This window comes from Anneissia japonica, unplaced genomic scaffold (assembly GCF_011630105.1).
Source record: "Anneissia japonica isolate Jap-2015-1 unplaced genomic scaffold, ASM1163010v1 scaffold287829_len2072220_cov186, whole genome shotgun sequence".
In the NCBI taxonomy this organism is placed as follows: Eukaryota; Metazoa; Echinodermata; class Crinoidea; order Comatulida; family Comatulidae; genus Anneissia; species Anneissia japonica.
In genome coordinates this window covers 1,151,283-1,165,117 of record NW_022716075.1, presented here as the reverse complement: position 1 = coordinate 1,165,117, position 13,835 = coordinate 1,151,283, and the positions used below count along the sequence as shown (strand labels likewise).

Below are 13,835 nucleotides of genomic sequence, written 5' to 3'. Positions count from 1 at the left end.
CCCCCCCCCCAACAGGTTACCCCATTACTACTGTAAATGTTTGAAGCAAAAAACTTAATGCGCAAGTTGTTAAGAATGACCTCATATTATCTTAATTTTCAAGCTAGCATCCACTAATTTAATCAGCGATCCCCTCCCCCTCCCTCCCTTTGTGCCTCTTTCCCACCCCCCAATTTCAAGACTCATAGATACATTAGGTGTACAAGTCCTTTACAGTTCTGTACCCGACTGGTCGGGTGAAGTCGAATTAGTGTTTGACATGTTAATGAAGACTTATGACCCATTTAACAACTGAAGGCTTCTTTACAGTGGAATAGGTACTACCTTCAGTGGCCTTGCATGATGGTAATAGTACTGTATCAAGAACTGTCATTGATTGTTTACACAGTGTATTAAGAAGGTCACACACTGGGCAAAAAACTCTCAGGGAGATGTACACCTCATGAATCCATTGTTGTACTGGTTGAATATGAGCAACTTCCCTTGGAAAATAAATAACGAAATATTCAAAGTTACACATGCCTACAAAGTGAGCCTTTATGCGGTTGAAAAATAAAAGTAAAAATATAATAGATTTAGCATAGGCAAACAAGCTATATTTGACAATTAGCCCATTAATAAAAGAAATCTAATAAAATATTGACATCTTTTAGGTATGATCCCCAAGATAAAGGTTACATTGACCATCAGCACTTTTTGAAGATGATGGGTCGGGCATTTGCCCCAGGAGACACAGAGGGTGTTAGCAAAAGAATTGTTGAAGACTCCCAGGCAACCCTTGAGCTACACCATAATGGGCAGCAAGAAAAACAGTAAGTTATTTTTAAGGCAGTCAATCTTTCTGTGTATAATTCTCAATAGTATTATGCTGGGACATGTATTTCAAGAAGGTTGGTGCTATGCATTTTTCATTGCTGCTTGGTCTTGTATTTATAATGCCGGTGTACAGCTGCCTCCCTTTAAGATATTTTTCTTTTGTCTTCTTTTTCCCCCCTTCACATCTTCTTTCAAAATACATTTAAAACTTTGCTTTAAAATATTCATCCATCAAAATTAACAATTTTTAAATTGTTGAACAATTTTTTATATCATTTTTTTTTATCAGGATGAACATTACACTAAACCAAGCCCAGAATGCAACATTTATCTCAGCTGATGAGTTGGAACAGAAACTAAAGGATCGTTTTAGGGATAAATACAGCTCTTTCCAGGCAGCCTTCAATGCCATTGACACGGCCAAAACTGGCAAGGTCTCCATCAAAGATCTCCAGAAGATTCTTCTTGATCATAACTACCTGGTCAATGATGACACTCTAAAGGAGTTTTTGTTCAGGTAAGTTACCTTTATATGAAGGAAGTTTGATCAAAATATAAATGACACTCATCTGCCGGTTTCTTCTGACATGTCACCAAAGGATTACAGCCCTGGCATGTCTAATTACATGTTTTGCTCTTTACTTTCTCAGGATTGGCTTGACATCGGGCAGCAACATGTTAAACTACTCAGACTTTCTAGATGCTTTTGACGAGGCTCGCGAATCTAGGTACCGACAGAAAAACCTCCCAGTAGTTCGTGTTGAATCATTCTCTCATCTTCCAGCAGACAAGGCTGTCAAAAAGATCAAGTTGATGGTGACAGAGAATGCAGGTGTCTTGAGAGCTGTGAGTTTTGTTCAAATAATTCATAATATTTCAAACTTCATATTATAAATGCTAAAGAAATGTTGTGTATTTGCACACCCCCAATTTAAATAATACAGTATTCTATTTAAAACCTATGCACACTGTGTTAGCATTGGCAGTCCAAACTATTTCATAAGACTTCAAACAACACATTGCATAAATAATAGTTTTTAATGAAAATTTGCCTAGAATTCCACTGAGGGTTAGCAAACTGGCTTTGTGTTGGGCAGAATATGCTCACACAGATTATAAACGAATTTGTTGACCTACGGTTGGCATTAACACGTAGTTACTCTGTAAAATACATAAAAGTCTTATAATGAAATGTTAACTTAGGTAACAGTGTGGAGAAGACAATTTTTTTTTCATTACTTATTATATCTTCATAACCTTTGCACAATGAAATTTTCTATGAGAGAGTACCTCCTTAGTTAATAAATAGTACATAAATATGAAATTAGTATTATTTGTTTACTCACATGACCTATTTTGCAGGCGTTTGGTGCATTTGATCGTGAAAAGCGAGGTCGTGTTGACGCTTCCCAGTTCCGTCGCATCCTTGATAACTTCTGCTTCAAGTTGACAAATAAACAGTTTAAGGCTCTGATGGCCCAGGTCAAAGTTCACACAGATTGTTCGATCAATTATTCAGCATTTCTTGAGGAATTCACTACTAGTGAACAAGATGTAAGTTATTCAGGAAACTTTCATGATTGCTTCAAATTTTAGTTGGAAATATTTTTATTTCCCGTTCCTTATTTGCTTAAGGGGCGTGAACAGAGCCTCATCTTCTCTGTTGTGTAATTTCAGCATGAGAAAATACAGTAAAATGAACCATCAAAGATAACACAATGATATCATCAGTCTTTTCGAGGCTTTCCAGCAAAGATAGTACTGTGCTCGTATTACAGTTTTTACAGGAGTTAAGAGGTTCCCTCAGCAACTTGCATTTTCTTGGCTTTACTAATATTTTACCATAGTTTTCTGGTCTGTAGATGTGGTTTATAGAAAAAATAGTTGATATTCAAATTGGATGTAAGTAGAATTACTGAAGGTAGATATTCAATGTCACCTAATAATTAATCAAAAGTAACACTTATTGTATCTATAATCTGTCAAATTTTAACCTTGTTCACCAATTTTGTCAGCTTGCACAGAACTGGTTTGAATCATTGCAAAAGCAAGAGAAGAAAGACCTGTCCCCACAACAAATCAGCCTGATGGAAATTCAGAATGAACTGAGAGAGATGGTTGCTGCTCGTCAAGAGCTCTTCATGGAGCGTTTCAGTGGCATAGACTATGCTAACATAGGAGTCGTCACCAGGGATGATTTCCGCAATGTGATCAATGAGCTTGCTTTTAGACTAAATGATGCACAGGTAGGTCATAGGGGAAATTATGAATTAAAATCAATGTGTGTGAAGAAAAAATTGTTAGGGTTAGGGATTTTCATTATTTTTCATTTGGCATTTTAGGTAATAATACATATTCAGATTGCCTCTTTCAACATAAATATGTTATTATCACAAAATTGTTTTAAAAAGTTAAAATTTCATACGACTAATTTGAAACAAAAATTAAACTTAAAACTTATTAGTGTAATTAACATTAATATTTCTTTTCAGTTTGACCTTCTCTGGAGTACAGTTGAAGTGAATGAATTTGGGAATATGAATTATCGACAGTTTATAAAGAGGTATTCTGACCTGGATGTATCAGAGGAGATAGATGATGTATTGAAACCACTGGAATTGGGACAGATTCCACATTCTGCAAGCCCAAGAAGAATCTACAGTAGACAAGTAAGTTGGCTTAAACAAATTCAGGAATCCACTTTTTTATTTTGTCCAATCTTTGATTTGCTTCTTTCTCCATCCTGTGTATTGTCGTTGGGCTGCTCCTACTAGCCTGTCATATGAGGATGTATGCCATTAAGGTCTAGTTGCCTTTTAACATACCAGGCTCTAAAAATATTCTATGATTGTTCTCTTCAATTAAATTTATCCTAATACAGATTGAACAATTCAAAGTCAGACAAAGCAATCATTGTACTTTAAATGCCTAAATGCTAGGTTTTTAAATGCTACGGTTTTTTTTTTGTTTTTGTTTTTTTTTTTGGTTTTTGCCTTGAAAATTTTTTGAATTGTCTATCCCAGTGCAACATATATACGTCCAGTACCAAGCCAGCTTCCTTATTTTCTTTTTCTTTCTAACTTGCATGTCTTATTGAGGGTTCGAATCTGCAGAAGCCACATGGTTTGTTTGTTAGCTTTGAGAAGTTACTGCCAATAAATCAGATTAAACTAACATTAATTTTTTTTATCTGATTTTCACAGACACACAGCTCCCTCTCTAGCCGAGCAGGTACAGTGACACCAATGGTGAATGCAGAAAATATTGAGCACAAATTAAAACACAAGATCTTTAAATATTGGCAGAAAATAAGAACTCACTGTCGCTCAAAGGATCCTGACGATACAGGATTTATAGACGTCTACGATTTTAAAGGTAAACTTGATTTATTTATTATAGCATGAAAGTAGTACTTTCAAACTATCAAGCTGTATATCATTTGTTTGTTTTAACAGACATTCCTACAAAAACTCTAGTGATAATGACGATTATACATACCTTTTTCCAATTAAAGAACACTTTTGGAAACAGTATTTAATTGGAGGAGATCTTTAAGTGGAGTGACCTTTAATCAAACAGAGACCTGTAATTGAATATGACAAGCTTATATTTCTAGAAATTTTTGCAAGGTCTTTGCAAATGTAGTTAAATTAATAATGCAAATTATCATTTATATTGTATGCAAAGTTGGTTGATGTTGATCATTCAGTTGTATTTATTGGAACATAGAAAATATTGGCTGTATGTAAAAAGTGAATTAATCAACAACTAATTGCTACTGTAGGGTGGTTTAGATCAGTTTGACAGAGAATTGAAACGTTACTGCAAAGGTTGCTGTTTCTATATTCACACTTAGTACATATTGGCTTTTATTTACTTTTGTTATCACATTCGCTCTTCATCTTCAAAATGTTTTTCCCTTTATATTTTTTAGAAATCATAGAAGACCTTAATTTGGTCATACCAGCCGATGATTTCAGAAACCTGATGGCAAAATATGACATCAAGGAAAATGGAAAGTGAGTAAATATATATTTAAATCATGCAAATCAGATAGGGGACAACCTCTACTAATAGATAATATGAAATTGACAAGTTTAATTTGTAAGACATAGATGGGATGCTTGCTTTTAGGGTAATAACAGTTGGACATATATACTAGTGAGTTAGTTATAAAAAAAACCTTTTCAGCCAGTGTAATTCCACAAAGAGTGTAGCGTTGTCGAGGCATGCACATTAGATCATTTTTTAATGAAAGTCTACTCATTCTGCTATCAGCAATCAGCAAACCTGTGTTGTGTCAAGTGCTGACAAAGGAGGAAGATGGATTCATCAGCCGTCGGTCACATGACGCAGTGTGTGACCGGCTTTTACTGTACAATATGGTCTTTGTTGTAAATCAACATGGGAATCAGGAAAAGACCTCTCAGGACCTTTAGTGCAATGCCTACAATGATCACTACACTAGAGACAATCTCCTATTTTTTTATTTTTTTTTTATCATGCGCTTAATGTCCCATTCGATGAACAGAGCAATAGCTCAAATCTTCATGGTTCAGTATCCACCAAAGGTTTGACATACAGTACTCTACTCTCAGACCTGATTTCTATGTATTTATTGATTTTATGATTTGATTTTTTTTTTTTTTTTTAGGTTCAGTTACAATTATTTCTTGCGTAATTTTGTCCTAAACATGAAACCAACCAAAGGCAATGGAGACAGGAATATAACATCTCGTCAGCGTATCCACAGATCTCGTCATCCCGTAAGTAAACCTTGGTATTGGTCTCATTGACCTCCTGCATAAAGTCAGTGGCATAACACATAGCTCTCGCTGGCTCAAGCAAAGGGATGTGGATGTTAAAGGGCCCCGGGATATTAATTGGCATTTATTTTTACAGGACCATGTGCCCAAAATCAGCAGAGTGGTGCCTCTTAATGAACATAAGGTGTACACACCCCAACATCATAAGTGCCGGGGCAGACGTTGGCTTTGCCCCATAGCCCACATAAAACAGATGACCCCCTGCTTTTTTTCAAAAGAAGAGACTCTTCTTTTCTTGTACAAGTGAAATAAAAACATCTTTTTCATAAAAACAGATGACCCCTGGTACAGCAAGTAGTGATATGCTTGACGTCATGCTGCGCGTCGGTGAGTGTGTTGTGCAGGATTGGAAGAAAATGCGGCGTATATTCCGTGGCATGGATCCAACAGCGGAGGGGTACATCACTACAAAGCAGTTCAGAGACGTCCTCCGTCAGTTCATGATCAACCTCAGCGAGGACGAGTTCTTTCATTTGATGACATACTACGATAGAAATCTTGAAGGAAGAATATCTTATAATGATTTCTTACGAGCTTATCTCAGATAAATTGATTAATTACATTAAATCCAACAGATTAAAAACGTTTTTTTTTTTTTTAAGTTGTTCATGTAAAAAATCTTCCGCATATACTAAGTCAGCCTTAAAATAAAATAACTTTCCTTAAATTTGTTTTCCACCAAAGCAGGCATACATGATACAACACAAAGTAAATAATTATATATTACTGGAACTGTCATGAATTTCTTATTGTTTACAATACATTTCTAACACAACTGTATTGAATATTCAATCATGGTACATATATTTTTATAAATATTCACACTATTTATATAGAATATTCATATATATAGCATACTTTTATAAAGCAATTTATTGTGGGTTTTTTTTATATTTTATCGTAAAAATTATTACAATTATGCCCACCATTTCTTCTATCCTATTTTTCTTTACCAATTTATTTGTAAATGGTCAGTCAAATATTGTACGGTTGTTGGCAAGAGTGAATTAAAAATATAAACATAAAACATGAGAATCTAAAGAAATTATGTTAGTGGCCATCAACCAATGACCCCTAACACCAAACACATAATTATCAATTTTAATTTAGCTAGGTCTATGTTATTTCGACTTCACACTAGTGTACTGTATCTAGGCTAGTCGCTCGATCGTCGGGACGATTTTTCGATCAGCTGCTCGCCAAAAATTATTTGACAGACTTGTCTTGAATATTAATGAGTTGGTTAGAAAATGCTACCAAGCTACTGAAAAAAGTGATCAGCCTCGTTTTCACCTGATTTTCCTGTCTCATCATATCATGTTTTGTTCCTGTAATTATCCTTACATCTCAACATTTTGAATTTTTGAAGTATTTTTCCCGAACTCAGGAAAGGTTAAATAAGCAATATATGGCCACATGTCTCATCGCCGCACCCCCCCCCCCTTTAACCGCCCCCCCCCCCCCTTTAACTCTGCCGTCAGACCAAATAAAAGATGCTATTTAAGTTATAAACAGCCCAAAATTGCCATTTTCCTAGATGCCAGAGGATAGCCCCCACCAGTTAAAAAATATCAATTCAATTCAGTTTATTGCTTCAATATGCTATCACTATCTGCTACAAACATTACAATATAATCCAATACAAATTAAAATAAATTATTTTATAATATTGCAACAAGATAGGTTTTAATACTGTTAAGATGAGTAATAATTTTGACCTGCGTGTTGAGGATATTACATGCCTTATAAGGGATGGGGAGATTGTGGAAGGGTCAATAGACAGGTAGTATGCAAGGGTAAAGGGAATATGGAAGGAGATATATTGCATTGGTGACTGGAAGTGAAGGGGATTATTTTGTGGTATGTAATGGAAGACAGGGATCACCCGGCCAAAGCACACATTCAGAATGAGGCAATTTATGAGTTGCACGTTCATCTGTATACTGAACCCGATTCCTGAGATTGAGTAGACAAGTGCATCATACAGCTAAAAAGCTATCCAAGCAGAGTTGAATGTCAGTCTTTAAGCAGATCTCGTGCTATAAGCATTCTCATTATTTCATTTGTGCCTGTAATATATAAAAATTTAATAACAAATATTATTACTTATAGAATAATAATTTATGTGGTGATGAGATAAGATAAGGTAAACATTGTTATAGTCACAACTATAGGCGACATGAAATTGAGTTGCTTTATTGTACTGACATACACTATTATACCTTCTAGTATTTCATGGACTCTGACGTCTCGTAGATATTGTTGAACTGGGTAATCTTTTAAATACCCATACCCACCAAACATCTGCAATGCTCTATCACATATCTGTAATATGAATTATATTGGATTTTTCAAAAATAGATATACAAATACATTTTTAATTCATGTTTTATTGAAGGTACATACAGGGTAGCTGAATAAATTGTTTAATAATAGGCTGAGATATAAACTTACATGTGTACATTTTTCTGTGGCAAATAACTTGGCCATTGAGCAGAGAACAACGGCATCTTGAGAGTCGTCTTGAAGTGCTTTTGCTGCATTCCGAACCACCAGCCTAGAGGCTACCAAGTCAGATGCCAGCTCAGCTAGACGGAATTGTAAGAACTAATTCAAGAAAGTAGGAATGAAATTAATAATAATAATATGTCATTCTTATATAGCGCTTAATGCCTTAACAAAGCCTCTAAGAGCTTCACATTATTATCCCGGTCATTGGGGGTTTTTTGTTTAATTGGTTTTAGTTTAACTCGAGAAAAGTTCGGCTTTGTCGAGGCTAAGAGTATATGGGATGGGTCAAGATATTTGCAGGAGGGGATCCAGAAAGAAAAAAGCCACTCCTGTCTATTCAACATGATTCAGGAAAAATGCATTATATCTATTTATTTTTTTTTTTTTGACTTTTTGAGATATTTCACTTATGGGTGTAATTATATTATGTGAATTGATCATACACTAAAAACATGTTAAGAAATAATATGAAATTAATGAGGGTTACGCATTATATCCATCCATCCATCAAAGCAAAAAAAAATCAGGGGAGAGCATTATATCCACAGAGCATTTAAAAGTTGGCAACCAACCAATCACAGAAGACAGTTATGCATATTTAATTCCTAGCTGGTGAAAGCACACAAAACCAAGTTTGGTTGCTAGTCAGAGTAACAAGGAGTACATTATGACCATGACTTATGAAAGTCTTGGTCAGGTCCAATATAAATTTTAGACTGTAATATGAAACTTGACCCAACTTTTAGAGAGAGTTTGTACTGTTCTGAGTATTTCATGTATATTATTTTTTTAAGTGCAACTAATCCTTGTGGTTTATTTATTTAATACTGTATTTATTTATGTTTCAAGGAAACCAAATTTCACGTTTGTTTGCCTTGTTTTGTGGTCATGACAATAAAGTTTATCTTATCTCATCTTATATTAAGACCATTCAACAAACAACATAAAACATACATATCAATAATTTCTTTTGGAATTTGATTCCTTGGAATTTGATATACAATGTTTGTAATTAGATTGATAATTCATTAAAATTCCCTGAAATTATCCATAATAATATTTATTTAAAATATCTATTATTTAAAAGAGTGTACTTTCTTAAAATTTATATGGGCCTGAAGTGTTCTATGTTTAGAAGTTTGGTATTTGTTTTGTGTATTAAGTAAAAGGCATACATTCATAGTGAATTTCAACATATTAAATAAACTAACCATTATACTATATTAAACACACAGGCTTGCTAATAATAATGTGTTACTGCCCACAATAAATACATTAATACTAGCAATAAAACTATGCTAAAAATAATAGCATTTGTTACATACTTGATTGTGTTGTAGTGTCTGACCAAATTGTTTGCGCACTTTTAAGTGGTCCCTCGCTTGTTCAATAGCACCCTGTGCTGCACCTAATGAGCAGGAGGCTATATTGATTCTACCACCGTTCAGGCCTTTCATCGCAATATTAAAACCTGTACCCTCTTCGCCTATTCTGTTGGACACTGGTACACGGCAATCTTCAAAGTTAACAATTCTTGTAGGCTGTGAATTCCATCCCATCTGGCATGGAAGAATAAAGGAAATAATATAAGCTACAGTAAGCAAAAATACCGAGTGGGACTTTACCATCTACTTTATATAGGGGTGTCCCCTGAATTCAAGTTGATCGTACCGTGTTAAAAGATATACTTTCCCTTGTTCTGTGGCCAAAAAAGTGTCCTCTCAATAGGGGTGTCCCGTAGGAGGAGTTCTATTGTATTCAATTTGCAATGCTGTGTTTCATAGATGCTAATGAAAAAAGATCTGATTACCTTTTTCTCCTTCTTTCCAAATGTTAATCCAGGTGTTTCCTTCTCTACCATTATGCATGAGATACCTTTTGGACCGGCACCACCTGTCCGGGACATCACCAGGTACAAGTCTGTATCGCCACCACCACTTATAAATGCCTGTTGCCATGAATATGATATAACAAATTTCTAAATATTAATTTTCAATTTTTTAACAGAAAAATTAAAAAACAATATGAAATTGATGTTAAAGATAAACAAATAATTATTAATTATTTAAAAACAATGTGTTTATCTGATTCCCTACCAAAAATAGCAAGCACATAAATAATTGCAGTAAATCAATTAAAATGTATTAATCATGTAATGCAGATTACTTTAGCTAAACTACAGTAGTGTTGTTTTGATGATGAATGAATTACATAATGATGAGTACAGATTGCAGGTTGAGGTAGATTATCAAATAAACAAATCCACAAGGTATCAATTAACCAATTACCAGTTAAATAACCAATGTGATAAGGGGACCATGGTAATAAACTATAGTGATCTACAGTGTTTATTGTTTCTGGCAAACTACAATAATGTACAATACTTTTCTTGGTAAATCACCACTACAGTACTGTACTTAGTTACAACTTGGTTAAGACTCATCTGTGTTTACATTTGATTATTTTTGGTAAAACTATACATGTACAAAAAATAATCCAGTAAGACCCAATAAAAAACAAAAATGATTAGTTTATCATCCCCACCCGCATGTCTTCTACGACTACTGGAAAAAAAAAATTTCATATTTTTTTTTTTTTTTTTTTTGAGTAAATAGTTAGTAGATATGGCTTTATTGTCTCAATCATATATTTGAATTTGAATATCAATGCACCAGCAAACAACCGACTTGTATAAATCTTCCCAAGTCCATGCTTATACCATGGAGAAACTATTGCTGTACTTTTCACAGATTTTGAAAGTGCAAAATCTTATTAGTAACTGCTCCATATTTAAATTCAAGTGCAAACAGCAGTATAAATCTATGATTTGGCACTTCATCTTGGTCAAAAAAATAACCCAATGGAAACAGTGCTTTATGGGGGAGAGCAATGTGTATATGGCACTGATAGCATCTGATGTAAAAACAGAAATATACAAATTAAAACGTAGTCTGGAATAATACTAAAATGTTAGCAGAGGTTGGACATTCCATTGGTTGTTGGTCCAATAAATATCTGAATTTTTTATAATATTGGAAAACAAAGAAAGATAATAAAAGTGAGAATTGAGGGAGGTAGGACCTAGTGCATACAAGAGGAATGATGTACGAATGTATATATGTTTATGGAAATGTACCTTTGAGCCATTCATGATGTAATGGTCCCCGTCCCTTCTGGCAGATGTTGTCAGAGAGGCTGCATCACTGCCACTACCAGGCTCCGTAAGGCAGTAGGAGGCAAACTTCTCCATTGTACAAAGCAATGGTAGCCTAGATTGCCTCTGCTCCTCACTACCAAACTCATCGATCATCCAACAACACATACTGTTTGAGGGTACAAATGATGATGAAGAATATGACAATCGTAGATGATTGATAAGATCATGACACTGATGACAATGTAATAAATAATACTATGATAATGATGATGACAATAGTCCGAATGGAGGGACGCAACTCCTAAGAAAGCATGATAATTAATACACTTGAACTTGCCTAAGTCGAATCCAAATGCCATTAAAATATTGTTCAACTTTTAAAAGATAAAATTTGACTTACAGATTGTTAATTAATGGAAAACACAAGAATTGGCATGTAAAATAAGATCAACTTAGGAATTATTCAACTTTGGCACAGTCGACTTAGGCAAGTTTAACTATATCAATAATAATTTTAACAGTAACGCTAACAAGTACATTGTTTTTGTATATTTTACAATAATTTAGAACACCGTACTTGTGGATGCTCATGAAGGCTGTTGTACTAACACAGCCCTGGGCCAGGGCCTCAAATATTACAGATGCGTCAAGTCTAGACAGGCCACTTCCACCATAATCTTCTCTCGTGTAGATTCCGCCAAATCCCAGTGCTGCTGCTTTTCTCATTGACTCCATCGGGAATAATTCCTGTTGGATAAATGTTGATTGAATATTAATTATACTAAATAATAGATTTAAATGATACAAAAAATATGTCAACCTTCAATAATGCCATGGCCTGTATTTTGACCCCTGTAGTATCTAAATGATGATAATTTTAAATTAATTAAATAAATAAATAAATGAGTGAATGATATCTTTGTATAGAATTTAGACTTGTTTAAAGGCAGTTTCCATTGGTTTTGAACCTTGTGTTTAAGTTACTTCCTTAAAAACATTTTTTTAAAAATTTTTTATTTAAATGAAAGTTAAACATTTATATTGGTGATGAAAATTATATTGACTAGGTTGATTAATAGATTATAATAACCTTTTCATCCCATTCTTTCATGAATGGTGCCATCTCATTTTTGGCAAAGTTTAGAGCAACATTTTGGAACTCCTTTTGTTCATCATTTAATCCTGCAGCAGCTGAAATAAACCAAAGGTGTATATATTGTTATATGATGTAGTTACAGTATAAATTGGTGAATCAGTTCTTGGTAACTTGACTTCTTCGTGATCAGTGTTGAACATGATTTCAGTTAATTGATTAATTTAATAATATTCTGTGATTAAATTATTTAAATAAAATATTTAATTTAATTAGTCAAGACTTGACCTTGGATTTTTTTCATCACAGACCAAATTCCAGCACCGATGGTTATACATACATCTCTCCTCTGACGATACCTAGCTAGGTCTACTATGCTAGGCTAGACAGCCCGGTCACCATAGATAATCCGGCTCTAAACTAAACTAAAGCAGAGCTTGCCGTATTTTTGTGCCTGGTCTAGTCTACAAATGGCCAGGGCATCGGAAAAATGCTTCTTACGGTTTATACACGAGGAGAATAATCTTGGATACCATTTGAATGTAAATTGTGACTTCACAAACGGTTTTACTGAAACATTTTTCAATAAACTACGAGATAAATTCACTGATATTGACATGCTGAGTGAAACCCAAAACATAAACAAACAAATCAGAATTTTCTAAAGGACGCCCCCTCTTTTATGTCTAAGTTATGACGGTTATGATCAAAGATCTTTGGTCCAGTTTTTTCTCTTTTTTTTTCTCTGCATACTATGTAAAACCTTTAGCAGATGAGTCAGAAATCAGTGATAAACAGCAGAATGAATTTAAATTGTACATTCCAATGGATCATGGCATGGGATCACCTTACTTACATCCTGTTACAGAGCGGTGGTAACATCCTTAAAAAAAGTCATTTCATAAAAATAGAGACAAAATGTGTCGTGTCATTGTGACTTTTATAAACTACTCGATATCATCGGTATGTACAAAGATGATTATAAAATCAGATCGCAGTGTCATGTCGATCTTTTTTCACCTCCAGAGGACACACCAATCATTATATCCCCGGGGTTTCTATATAGGTCTAATCAGCAAATATACAGTAGATACATACATTCTATTTATTGGCGGACAGACTGAAAAGTCACATTAGTAAGCGTTAAATAAAATCATACAAAGCAGTTTAAGTGGCAACCTACTAACATGATCAACTTAAAGTAACACGAAAAAAATTATATAAAACTATGATGTAAATTATTTTATAATAATGAGATGCTGTGCTCAGCTGCCTGCGTGACCATAAGTTTATTATTGTCAAACAATAGGAAATTTTTCATGTAAATCAGTGAAAACCTAGGCCACTTTATGTGCATGGAAAATGCCTTACTTATTTCTTACCAGAAATTGAGAGTCATACCAGTTGTACAATATAATATATATATATATAT

General features: G+C 34.1%; 2 protein-coding genes across 6 annotated transcripts in view; one reads left to right on the top strand and one right to left on the bottom strand.

Moving 5' to 3' along the window:
* LOC117109583 (EF-hand calcium-binding domain-containing protein 6-like) overlaps window positions 1–6,667 on the top strand; it is a 21,275-nt gene extending 14,608 nt beyond the window's left edge. For all 4 annotated transcript variants that reach the window (XM_033251952.1, XM_033251953.1, XM_033251954.1 and 1 more), the window contains exons 16-25: window positions 654–812; window positions 1,106–1,333; window positions 1,467–1,662; window positions 2,179–2,370; window positions 2,832–3,062; window positions 3,309–3,485; window positions 4,020–4,191; window positions 4,751–4,835; window positions 5,471–5,582; window positions 5,918–6,667. In XM_033251952.1, coding sequence (XP_033107843.1) covers window positions 654–812; window positions 1,106–1,333; window positions 1,467–1,662; window positions 2,179–2,370; window positions 2,832–3,062; window positions 3,309–3,485; window positions 4,020–4,191; window positions 4,751–4,835; window positions 5,471–5,582; window positions 5,918–6,190 — 1,825 coding nt within the window. In that variant the 3' untranslated portion in view covers window positions 6,191–6,667. The remainder of the gene's footprint in view (window positions 1–653; window positions 813–1,105; window positions 1,334–1,466; window positions 1,663–2,178; window positions 2,371–2,831; window positions 3,063–3,308; window positions 3,486–4,019; window positions 4,192–4,750; window positions 4,836–5,470; window positions 5,583–5,917) is intronic.
* An 816-nt stretch (window positions 6,668–7,483) lies between these two features.
* LOC117109581 (isobutyryl-CoA dehydrogenase, mitochondrial-like) lies at window positions 7,484–13,052 on the bottom strand. 2 transcript variants are annotated; one of them, XM_033251950.1, is made up of 9 exons: window positions 12,905–13,052; window positions 12,401–12,501; window positions 11,888–12,057; window positions 11,290–11,476; window positions 9,964–10,101; window positions 9,479–9,712; window positions 8,097–8,249; window positions 7,865–7,967; window positions 7,484–7,711 (listed from the first exon to the last, which is right to left on the bottom strand). In XM_033251950.1, the coding sequence occupies exons 1-9, from the start codon at window positions 13,041–13,043 to the stop codon at window positions 7,659–7,661; spliced, it is 1,278 nt and encodes a 425-aa protein (XP_033107841.1). In that variant the 5' UTR covers window positions 13,044–13,052; the 3' UTR covers window positions 7,484–7,658. The 2 variants fall into 2 exon arrangements, with proteins under 2 accessions (XP_033107841.1, XP_033107842.1); XM_033251951.1 differs by having other exon boundaries at window positions 12,937–13,033.
* Window positions 13,053–13,835: the final 783 nt, after the last annotated feature.